The sequence below is a fragment of the Camarhynchus parvulus genome, chromosome 11, assembly GCF_901933205.1.
Source record: "Camarhynchus parvulus chromosome 11, STF_HiC, whole genome shotgun sequence".
Classification (NCBI taxonomy): Eukaryota; Metazoa; Chordata; class Aves; order Passeriformes; family Thraupidae; genus Camarhynchus; species Camarhynchus parvulus.
In genome coordinates, this window is record NC_044581.1 from 9,418,942 (window position 1) to 9,431,658 (window position 12,717).

At 39.9% G+C, this 12,717-nt stretch overlaps 1 protein-coding gene across 2 annotated transcripts in view; it reads right to left on the minus strand.

The window, feature by feature from the left end:
* The window catches only part of SLC6A2 (solute carrier family 6 member 2), a 55,269-nt gene that overhangs the window by 18,759 nt on the left and 23,793 nt on the right, over positions 1-12,717 (minus strand). For both annotated transcript variants that reach the window (XM_030956251.1, XM_030956250.1), the window contains exons 3-5: positions 11,247-11,484; positions 3,640-3,778; positions 2,780-2,914 (exon numbers count right to left, since the gene is read on the minus strand). In XM_030956251.1, the coding sequence (XP_030812111.1) occupies positions 2,780-2,914; positions 3,640-3,778; positions 11,247-11,484 (512 nt within the window). The remainder of the gene's footprint in view (positions 1-2,779; positions 2,915-3,639; positions 3,779-11,246; positions 11,485-12,717) is intronic.

The following is a 12,717-nucleotide window of genomic DNA, read 5'->3' on the forward strand; positions in this document are numbered from 1 at the left end:
AGGGCTTAGGCTGGTGATCTCTTTTTTTCTCAACATAATGATAGATGCTTTCAACTGCTGCCTGCTGCACACTGTGAACCACTCATGGTGCTCTGGGTTTGTAGAAAAACTTGATTTTATGAACTGTGGAGAGTTGATTATTTGAAAGATAACAAGAAGAGCAGTCTATGGAGTGTTTATTGGTAGCCAGTGGATGGGAGGATATGATTTTCTCAAATTGTAGTTCATGCAGGGTTTTATGGATTTCTTTCAATGAATAGCAAAACAATCCTATAACCTTAATTCTTTACTCATTCTTTTTATATAGCAGCTATATCTTAATATTCTATTTTCACACAAAGGTTGAGATCATATAGGGTTATTCTCTCTGAAAAGTATTTATGTAAATAGGAATGCAGAAAGAGGGATGCAGTCTCCTGTGTTTGTTCTTGTGTTTTGAAAAATTCAGATAACTTTTGTTGTTAACAAAATTTCTGAAAATTTTAAACATCAATTTTGTTAAGCTCTAACCAGATCTGCACACTGCCACCATAAGCCACTTGTTTTTAGTGGTTCAGTGCCTCTTTTGTATCTTGGCAGTGCATTTATACTCACTCTTTCTCACTATTCAAGCACCCCTAAGCACGTGCTTAAGTCCTGTTGACTCCCAAAGGATTTAAGCACATGCTGAAGTATCTGTTGAGTAAGAGTCTTGGCTCATAGCAGCTGATTAGGAAACAAATTGAGAAGATCAAGGTGAAGGGAAAGAAGAGCAGAAACCAGAAATTAAGATTCAATGCAAAACATTCTCTTTGCTCTAACCAAGCAGGATGTTAGAGAGCAGGGCTGGTTCTGCAGTTCATGCTCCGGTTTCTCATTGTCACAGCTTCTGATCAATGTGTGATCTAAAATATTTTATGACAGAATATTGTTTTTGCATGTACTGAAAATCAACAAATAGGAACATTTTACAGTAGGCAGCCGTCAGTCTTTCCAGTCTTTTTCAGTGTTTATGCTGTTATAACTTTTGTGCAGCGCAGTTTGTAGCCCCACAAAATGGGGCACACCTTGACCATGGTCAGGGTGCTCTAAGGGCTCTTAGAAGAGCCTTGGCAGAACCATCTGTGGGTCACCACTGTTTGTGACTTAGGGTGTTTTTTTGTCAGATTCTTCATTTGGAAGAAATAGAATCATATGTCACATCCAGGGATGCTTTGACATAGAATCAAAGTGGGATTCTATTCTTTGGAGCCTGAGGACAAAGATTAAACACACAAGGCTATTGCAGCAGCAAGGATCAGTCTCCAAGGGGGAAGGGCTGACATGACAGAGCAGTAAGTGGCACTTCTCAGCACAAGTGATCTTTAGCCTTTGATTATTCCAGTGTAACTTTTTGTTGTTTGAAAAATGTAGTCCTAGAAACAAATAACTTTAAGGTCATCAAAATAGCAACTCCAGAAATACTAAGCTAAGAAAGGGCAGCACACAGAATGTCCTTCCAGCAGCAGAAGGTAGATGTGATTATGGAGGCCTGGTACAGCTAGTACAGCTCCATAGACACCAGCTGAAATTGTGGTGTTTATTTCCAAACAGCACTTACAATGCATAAGAAAAATACAAGCGCCTGCTTTGCTCATCTTGACACCTTTGTATTTATGTGTATGCATAAATGTGAATTACTGGGGTGGCTACTGCTTTGTGACAAAGGTGGGTGAAAATCCCATATTTGAAGTTTGACTGGATTATTCCAAAATAGACATAGGGTCTGGGTCTGTTTTTGAAGAAATCCCTGCTTTCAAATTTAAAATTAAAAAGCCAGAAATGTATTTTTTGACTAAGAATAAAAAAATATGTCTGTGTTGCAACACTTGGGGTCTTTTTTAACAATTTCAGGAAAATCAAGATAGGATTCATAGGAAAGGTACAGTGCAACTATGGGCAGACTGTAGACATTTCTGAAAACTGCAATTTTTCAAGATGATGCATTTCCTTCTAGTAAAATAATGTCTCTTCAGATTTATAACCATTTGCATGGCCTTGTGACCCATCCATAGAGATACTACTGTCTTATAAATGTTTTATGCTATTTTTAGTTTAGTAGAGGGGAGTAAATGTAGTCTTTGTTTTTTGTAGGTCTAAAATGCTGCCAATTTCATGTATTAGTGACTGTAGGTGTAGATTTTGCATTACAATGTATGAAATAAGTCTTAGTTCCAAGTTACTCCACAAATTGGGTTGGTTTGTATATGTTCAATGATAGAGTGAAATGCACATCACTTTCAATAGTATGACAAGAACATCATGCTTTTGAAAATCTTATTTGTATGAAGGACCATGATTTGATTAGGTGAGTTAGCCCTGATTTTGTATGTTTATCAAGGTTTGCATAGGCCAGTATTTTTGTTTTCTAGGTTAATATTGAAGTTAGAGATTCAGAAAGCAATATTTTCTTCTTGAGGGAATTCTTAACCTTTTGAGTGCTAAATTTTTGCATGACTCCAATTTCCTGTATAAAGGATATTACAGTTTACTGGGTGCACAGTCAAAGCATGGACTTTTTTAGGGTCTGCCACACCTGTAAGTGCCTTCACAGAGGTGTTTGGGATCTGATTTTGGGGTTCAGAGTGAGATAGTCCTGTTTTGGAGAGTGTTGGAAAGTTAAACTGTCAGAGAAAGGGGACCAGTGCTGAGGCAGAAGTGTGGCTCTTTAATTTCAGAGGTTAGCTGTAATATTTTCAGTTTCAATAACAAGGGCAATAGGTTTCCTAATTAGGGAATGAGAACAGAAGAATACACTTACTGTTGCTTCTTTTAATCTTCTGAAATCTATATGCAGGTATGCATTTATTCCATTGTATGCACCAGGCAGGGTTATTCCATGTATTAGTAAGACAAATAATACAACATAAGGCAAAGTGGCTGTTATCCAAACAACCTGCAGACAACAGAGATCCCAAAGGTTAATCAGCTGTTACAGAAGACTTAAGAATATGTAATAAGTACAGCTGGCATTTTCTTGGTTTAGTCCATTCAGTTTGATGGAGAAGCTCTTTTCAGGACATGAGGGAAAATGCTGTTACATGTCAGGAATCTTTTCATATATAAGTTTACAGATACCAGTAGGAGACAGTTGTGACAAACAGAAGACAGTGTGTGTTAGACTGCTGATTACTCCTCATCTCTCTGTTGTTTGCTAAAAAGTGCAGTCATTGCCTGATGTTAAGTGATACTTTAATGAAAATGTACAAAAAGCTCTCAGATGTATCCAACTCTAGAATTTCTGTTGAGATATTTTGTGAGGGATGTCAAAGAGTGATTTCCAATTACTTTCATCAGATATTTCTCTTGACATGGCATTTTATATAATACAACCAAAGCCTCTTATACCATTGAAACATTAGTACATTTGGCTAAGAAGAAGATGCAAATTTAAGACAATTTTGTTTATTTAAAAATATTATCTGGATGAAACCACCAATGTTGAATTGAAAATAATACATTTATAAAATTTTCAGTTGGAATATCGCACAAGAAATGTGATGGTTTGATCCCTGAGAATGCCTCAAAAGCAGTGATTCATTTTCTTGCTTTCTAAAATTAGGTGACTTCTTAAAGTAGAAAAAGAAAGCAGTCAAGACAGAAGGACAATATTAGCTCTACCTTTCCTGAAGTCTTCACTCCTTTCCAGAGACTAAAGAAAAGAATGATTACCACCACCAAGAGGCAGAGGGAGAGCTGCCAGCGAGGCAAGCCAAGGTCGTGGATTCCACGGCTCTCGTGCAGGTGCAGAACTCCCCTCCTACACACCAGACACACAGAAACAGAGTGAGGTCACTGGGGGAAGAAGGTTTTTGCATTCTCATGCTGTGGGCAGCAGGAATGGGAGTCGCAGCAGTAGAAGCCCCACTGGCATCACTGGCAGTCAGTGGAGGTGCTTTGTGAAGCTTCTTGTCTCTGTCAATTACTTCAAATAATGTCCAAAGCATGTCTTAAGTAAAAGTTTCTGAAGCAATCCTTGCATCATCAATAGAGAGATGTTTGTCCAATTCTGCTAACAAAATAAACTCTCAGAATTCAAATGAGTCAAAAAGAAAGGAAAAACCATTGGTAGTAAGACAACTAGTAATAGTGTTTTGCTTGCAGATTGTTGTTATTGAGAAAAGAATGAAAGTAGATGAGAAATACATATGAAAATGAGAAGAGAATATTATGGGGGGAAAGAGTGAGAACAAACCTTAACAGGTGGAGCTGACAGTGGAATAGGGATCTATTTAATTAGACTGGACAAAATGCAAGAGCAACAAATATGTTGTTTAAGCTTTCTGATATTCTAGTCAGAGCTCTAGAAATATTTAATTAAAACATCGCCAAGAATCAAACTACATTCACTAGAAATTAGGGAGTTGTGCAAAGGAGCTTTGTTTATCCTAAGACTGCATCCCATGTAAGGGAGTGTAAATTACATTTGCAATGACTTTGGGATTGTACATCCAGGTTCCCAGAGTCTGTCCACCTCTCTGCAGGAGGGGCAGGAATGTAAAGGGCTCTCAATTTGAAGCTGCATTCAGATATTGTTCTGGTTCCTCCCAAGGGAAATTTCTTCTTATTCTCTCCTGCCCTGTGCTCTCTTCTGGGAAGAGTCTCCTAGAGACCCAAGAACCCTGGCACCAGTTCCTGCCTTACTTCCACACTGCAGTCAGCTAAGGGGAAATGGTTCACCTCCACAGAAATGTGCAAATAGTGATTTGTTTGTTAGTACCACTGACTCTGTTTAGTCTTTGTGCAGCACTTGGGTCCCCTTTGATTTGGCATCAGACCCTGAGCAGCCAACAGGCAGCTCAGCTGCTTGGTGCTCACACATAAACCCTACTAAAACCAAATTATTAAGGAGGCAGTGGGGCAGCTGCTCAGTAGGACTCAGTAAATGAAGGACCCAGTCATAGTTTTAATAACAGGAAATGTTGGAACCAATAAATTCTTCTCTCTGTCCTGGCTTTCCTATTTGTAAAATAAGGATTATTATAAATGTGTGCTTTGTCTCTATTCTGAGCAATTCAGAACATATTTATTACAGAAGTGGTGAATATTTGCACATAAACAGGGAACCAAACCAGGAAATAAAGAAATTCCAAAGGTTGTGACCTGAAAATTACTCTAACATTTTCACTCCAACACGTTTAAGCTATAGCCAGAAAACAGGATTTAAGAGTTTTAGGTGTAGAATTCTCTGGAATGGTTTTGTCAGACTGGTACTTTCTAGGGAACTTTATGTATTATTCATCCCTGAACAGATTTATGTGATTGTCTTTTTAGAAATTTAGAAAATTTTGCATAAATAGATAAAATTTAAGGTCTTGGAGTAGGCCTCATTTTTTTTCAATCCAAAATCAATCATAATTTTCATTTTTGGTCCAAATATGTTTACACAGCTCTATAAGCTCATTCTTTCTTTTTTTATTAGAGGCAAGTTACTTGCCTAAATTTGATGTGCTCAATAGAAGGGTGCCATTTATCTAAATTTTAGAGGTGTTGGATCAGATTGATTCAGAATTCAAGAATGTTATCACTTGTCACTAAACTAGTATGTTAACTATCAAATTTATTTGTTAGTTAATATATTAAGTACTTCTAGGAACATCTAAGTACTTCTAAAAGTTAGTAGTCATATTTGTGAGTTCAAACCCAAAAAACTTGCATAAACTAAGAATCAGCAAAATGGATCAGGTGTCCCAAGCTATATTCCCTATTCTGGTAGTTAGACTATGTTTTTATGATTTAAAACTTAATGCAAATTGTAGACTGAAGATGTTAAAAGAACTGTTAGTGTATACAATGTGCAGTCTCTAGAAATTAAATTGCATACTCAATTTAGAAGGCAATTTGAAGCGTGATAATTGTGCTCAATTAGAAAACTCTTCTACATGCATCTTCTGTGTTATATATTTGGGCAGCCACCGTTCAGTCATCATTGCTGCTAGTTTCCTTCAGAACATGAAATGTGGTTTTTCTTTACCTGTGGAAGGTTGGGCTATCTGCATGATGTGGGTAGAGCCCTTTCTGCAGAGTTTGCCAGGCTCCAGGTATTTTTTATTTCATGAGTAGCACTACTTGCTTACAATGAGCTGTGGTTTTCATGGCAGTTTGTGCCCGCACAGCAGTGTGAGGCAGAGCCTGTGGTACAAAACCTGCAGAGCTGAGCTGGCTCCATGCAGGCTGGCCAGCAGGGTGTCTGTAACTGGGCTGGGGTGCAGTGCAGAGGGAGCAGGGTGGCTCCACATGAGGTGCCACAGGCATAGCCCGGCTCAGGCCCAGCTCTGCCATACCCAGGGCTGCTGTCTGAGCTGCTTGGGTGTCTCTGGATGCTTTGTAAAGAGCTCTGAGTAGGCACAGCTGTAATGCTGAAGGGTATCCTGGCTCTGGACAGTGCTGTCCTACAGCCCAGAGCATGGAGAGCAGCTGAGCCATCTGAGGTGCAGTGCTTGTGCCCTGTGTGCCTCACCCCCACCTTGGGGTGCTGGCCACAATCCAGGGGGATGCCGGGGGGATGCAGCAGCATCTGGGCTTTTCTCTAGATATTTCAGCTCCCTCTTGTGTTGGAGAATGGAGCTGTGTAATGGACTGCAAGACAGATTTTGGGAATTGCATAATTTACCAGTGGCACCCTGGCTGGCTTATCATAAGTTATTATTTGTACTTAATCACAGAACAGACTGAGTTGGAAGGGACCCTCAAGGATGGTTGAGTACAACTCTTACATCTGCATAGGATATCTCTGAGAAATGTCCCCATCTCCCATGCCTGAGAGCATTATCCAAATACTTCTTGAACTCTGTCAGGGTTGGAGCCATGACCAGTTCCTTGGGAAGCCTGTTCCAGTGGCCAGTCACCCTCTGGGTGAAGAACCCTTTCCTGATATCTGACATAAACCTCCCCTGACACGACTTCAGACCACTCCCTTGGGTCCTGTCATTGTCACCACAAAGAGAGATCAGTGCCTGTCTCTCCTCTTGCCCTCTCAAGGAACCTGTAACTGCACCGAGGTCTCCTCTCTACCGCCTCTGCTCCAGGCTGAACAGGCCGTGACCTCAGCTGTTCCTCACACAGCTTCCCCTCAAGGCCCTTCCCCACCTTCACAGCCTTCCTTTAGACACTCTCTAACATCTTTAATATCTTTTTTTTATTGTGGTGCCCAAAACTGCCCCCAGCACTCGAGGTGAGGCCCCCCAGAGCAGAGCAGGACAATCCCCTTCTGTGCCCAGCTGGCCCCATGATGGCCTGCTGTCCCCAGGACAGGGATGTCACCCTGGCTGCCAGGGCCCTGCTGACTCGTGTCCAACTTGCCATGGACCAGGACCTTTCCATGGCACTGCTTTCCAGGATCTCATTCACTGTCTGTCTGTACATCTGGGGTTGTCCCACTGGAGGTGAAATTTCTTTTTGAATCATGATAATAGAGAGAATGTTTATATCAATGCACTGAAAACTTTATTCTCCCACTAACTTAGCAATTCTGATCTCCTTTGCTACTATGCCCCACTTCAGCACATTCATGCCTCTCAAAATTTACTGTTTCAGAAAAGCTGAATGGAAAGACCAGATGTGATTAGCAGAACATAGGGCTATCCACCCTCATTAGTTCTTGTTGCCTGGTTAAGTTTTTATAAGCATTCTTAGGCAGAATTGCTCGTGCTGACTTTTGAAGTGGTGTTTTCTCTTTTGGGAGAAGTTGCTTCCCAATTGTTTAATGGGGATGGGTTCCTGCATCTTTGGGGTCCACAGCATTGATCACTCACTTTGCTGTCATTCTGAACCATGTGGAGCCTTTGCCTGGGGTGGCATTTCCACTGAAGATTTGTACCCTAAAGCACAAATCTATTGTCTAGAAAAGTAACCTTAGGGTGAGGAGTTTTTTTCAGGATGTTCTTGGTTCACACACTTCTCATAAATTTCATAAACACGATGTTCATAAATATGACAAATGTAGACTGTTGTGAGTGAATTCCTTGTTCTTAGGTAGGTTTTTGCAATTGCTCACAGCTGGGCAGACTTGTGAATTCTGTGAATTTCCTTTACTGAATCTGGCATGGAAATTTCCCTGTAAAATTTCTCATGCAGAAAGAATGGATTACAGCCCTGAGAAAAAGTATTGTCAGAGGGGAATAGCTGTAGCCCGATGATGTTGACATTTTCACTATTTTTTTTCTAAAAAAATGGCCAAGATTTGTTTCTACAACAGATTGTGATTTTTTGCAGGCACAGTACCTTGTGAGAAGAATAGTGCTTTTGTTCCTCCAAACTGGTATTTTTTAATTGTCAGCATAAATGAAAGCAGGATGGTAACAGACTTTTTGCAGACACAAGAATGGAGAGAACAAACAGAAAGTATGCCTATGTTCTTCTAAAAAAGAAGAAAGGTTTATCTTGAATTATTTTAACATGTGTGGAAAGGATAGAAGGTTTTTTTCATTTTCTATGTTTAATTCCAAACCACTGAAGTGGGAAGGAATTAAAGTAATGTGTGTACCTAAAGAAATGTGGAGTTGACATTTTGTTCCTAACTGGAATATTGATAGCTATTACTTAGCAGAAAGGCACCAGTTGATATTGGATTTTAGCTTGGTTTGCCAAGTTTACAGTGTACAAATACTTTATAGTTGATTTTAAGCATCTCTAATGAAGTATTGTAGAGGTCCTGCTCCTTCCTGTTGTCCCCATGACATCAGTGGTGCCTTGGCCTGAATTAAGCCTCTACAACTGAAACCAGACTTAGTAAAATGAAACTCTCTAGAAGGTCTCAATGTAGAAGGACATCAAACTTAAGCTCTGCTTAGGTCTTGAGGCTTGAAAACAAAAGCCAAATATGTTCTTCAAGATTCTCCTGTCATTACCTTGGCATGGAATTTGCAACTTGAAATGATTTCTTCCAAGTCTGATGCTTAGAGGTTTCTCTCTGCTTTTCCTCCCAGCCAGATGCTGGACAGCCGATAGATTTGGCCTAGATTGCAAATTTTCCCTTTTCTCACTCAATATAAGTAGTGACAACCAGCATATTTCTGCTGAATTTGAGGTACCTTTTTTGTAGTATTTGATGAACTGTCACATCACAGCACTCCCACTTCCTCCTACAGTTTATTCCTGTGCTGCTGGAGATAGAAGCAGTCAGCTCTGGCAGCTACAGGGCTTTAGGAAATAATCAACTCTAAATTCTTGGTGAGGCCAGCTTAGTGTGAAGGAATTATGTCCCAAAAAGAAGTGTCTGTGTCTTTTCAGAATACTCATACTAGCTCTCTGCTTGAGCCCTGTCTTGGAAGTATCTCTTTTCAGTCACTCTCCAACTGCAAGATAAATGTTTGGTGTTTCTGGTCTCCCTGCTTCCCCCTCAGCCTGGCCACCAGAGGCCAAAACTTCGTGGGTGAGTGCTCTGATGTAACTGTACAACCTAGAGAACCAAGTTTAAGCTGTATCACTTCCCATTTCCTTTTGTGACTCTGGCACAAAATATGAAACTTTATAATCCAAAGATTCAAATCTCCTTGTTGTAAGAAGACCATGAGCATGAATTGGGTTATTTGATATAGGAAAGAAGCTGTTTTCTGATTTAGTTTATAGGTTGGATCTGAATACACTGAGACTTTGCACAAGTTTGGGTTGACACCTGAGCTGTACAGCTGGGCCTGATGAGCTCATCCAAATACTGGATAAGTGAATATAATGCCCCTTGTGATTCCCTGTTTTTACAGCTGGGAAAACAGATGTTATAGAATGTTTTAGTTAAGTGGTTACCCTTCTCATTTTTGCAGTGTAATCTAGTCATTAATAAGTACAGAGCCTAGTGACCTAATTACAGCTGCAAAATCCAGGGATTAAACCAAAATGAAATGTCAAATTCCCTTTTTGTTCTTACCTTCTGAACACTGCACCTTGAATCTTATTCATGATGAGGAAAGGACCATATTATTTCAAGTTTCAGTGTACAGACAATCATTAATTGAGCTGTTCCCCAGATCAGTGGAAGTAAATCAAAACATCATTAATTGATTCTACCACAACCTCACCCACTACAAAGTCAAAATCATTACCCAAGCATGATGTGATAGCAGAAGTTGCTCAGAACCATTTTAAATAATAAAAAGGGAAAGCAGGAAGGTAGGGATTGCATTTTACTTCACTAAGACTTAAGCTTTTTATTGTAAGGGCAGTAATTTCACAGCTGTCATTATTTGCCATTTCAGTAAGCTCCTTTGAACTCAAGCCCCCATCTTGTTTTCAAAGCACTGAGTTTCGTTTACCCAAACCCCTGCCAGCAGTTTGTGTATCACTACTGATCTTTCACTGCTGTCTTCAGAGAAAAACAGGGGCCACAAATGTTAAAGAGCTATAAACAGAGACCCCAAGATCCCTGCTGGTTATTTATGGAAACAGTGTTTTCCCTTTGTTTCTACAAGGTTGGACTAACTGCTTAGCAGGTATGTGCCCTAATATCTTTCTACTTCAAACACAAAAATATTAATTGATTCATTATTCAGATTAATTCAACAGCTGATTCAATAGCTTGATGCTCATTCCCTTTCTCCTAATCAAATCCCATTTTCCCCTATAAGCGCATAATGAAAATATTTATACAGAGGCTGGTATCTTTGTTTTATAGTTCAGTTATTAATTTATATACCTTTTGGCATTTGATTCCAGCTGTTTGATTTAAGCCTGCCTTTGCCTGTCTCAGCCCAGTTTGCAGAACACTCTTTTGCTTAGGCATTGATAAAAGCTTGTTTTTCTATAACCTGGCTCTTTCCTCCTGCTCAGTGTTTTATCTCACTTCATTGGACTGTTGAAGCAGTGGAACAAACAGAGGTCTGCTCTTGCTCTGAAATTTTGTGAGCAGAGCAGCAGTCTAAACCTGTGAACAAATGGTTATTTTAAAGCCTTAAATTCAGCTCAATTTGGCATGCAGTGACCTCTGTCAGAATATTGCTGTGTTTCCTTGCCCTAGCAAAGCTGGTGCAAGCAAAAGTGGCACATAGGGAACATTTGTGTCTTGTCCAGTCCCATTTTGCTCAGTAACAAGCACAGCATTAGTACAGGAGAAACTAAAGATCACAGAGGCAAAAGTCAGTCACCCAGGCATACAGACCAACATCACAGCTCCATTTTACCCTTAGTCTTCTGATGCTTGCTCTAGAGGCTGGACACAAACTATTTTACCTTCAAGAGAAAACTCCCTTAGACACAGAATTTTGAATAAATAGTGAAGTTAGGTCAACACTTACTCATAAAATTCAGCTGCAGGAGTGAGCTTGTACTTGGAGTATTTAGTACCATTGCCAAGCACTGATGCATTGAAGAGTTTTGGATCTGTACAGTTTGGGCTGTTCCAGCTGTTGTGGCAGTTTGTCCAGGGGAGCTCAAATGTGAATGATGAAAATAGATAATACAGAGACCAAGCTATGATAACGTTGTAGTAGAAACCCACGTAAAGAGCTATGAGTATCACTGCATAGCCTACACCTAAAGACAAAGGAAAACTAGATTACACATTGCATTTGACATGCCACAGTATGCACAAACACTGGAGTTAAACTCAATGATACATGATTGCAGATTCATTTTAGGCCTTCACACCAATAAAAAGGAATTTTTGACATTTGCATACACATATGTGGACACAATGTACCTGACCTCTAAACAAAAAATTACAGAAATGGTTCTGGAAAATGACTGGCTTCTATCAAATCCAGTTGTTTGTCAGAAAAAGAAGTTAAGCAGTGCAATGTCAAAATTTGTCCTTGTACAACTCCATTGCTGATTTGCTTCCAATGCAGAAGATTGCAAGCCCATGTTAGGAGCGAAACTCACTTCATCTTTGTGACGTCAGGGACCTTGGCAACTTCTCTTGGAAAAGTAAAGCTGGACACTTAAATGAAGTTTCCCTATGCCTCATGTTCCCACCCTGAACTAGTTTGGAACAGACACTGATCCTTCTCTTGCTTCTTTCCCATTACTGCTCTCTAGATTGGCTTCCATCAGCATGTAACTGGCTCCAAACCATGCATGAAGCACTCTGTGCTGCTCCACTGAGTGCTCCAGGTGGTTTTGGGTATGCCAGTAAAACCTGGTGAATATCAGGTTGGGGCTAAAGTGTGTGTGACATTCAACCCCTTTTACTTTTCTGTAATCTCCAGGATTACAGAATTCAGAGTGTAAGCATTCTCTTTTGGCTTTGAACGTTTGCTTTGTATTTTTACATATCATGAAGTGTGGCTGGAGGGTCTCTTAGCAAAAGCACCCCAGAAAGTGCACATCCTCCTCATGAAAATGGACATTTTCCAACAGTTTGGGAGGAAGATTTGATACAAATGTTGGACTCCAATAAAAGTTGGATGGCAGAATTGTTCAGGAATCTTGCTTTGCCCTCAATCATTCTTACTGTGTGTGCAGCTTTGTTCTCATACAGTTTTATGTACTGCATATAAAAGGTAGGGAGTACAGTTATTTTATCAATGTCATCACTGTCACAGTGGGTACTGCCACAGCAATGAAGTGCAAACCTTTACTTACATTTTTCTTCAGTTTAAGTTTTGGCATTGGGAGCCTAATAGTTGGAGATTATTAAGCTTTCTTATTTCTTTATAAAGGGAGGAAGTAGCAAATGCTGTATTAATCCAGATTTAAAATTTGCATAAGGAACAGATGCTGACCCTGAAGGAGTTGGCAGTTCAAAGACTGCTGCATGTACAAAAG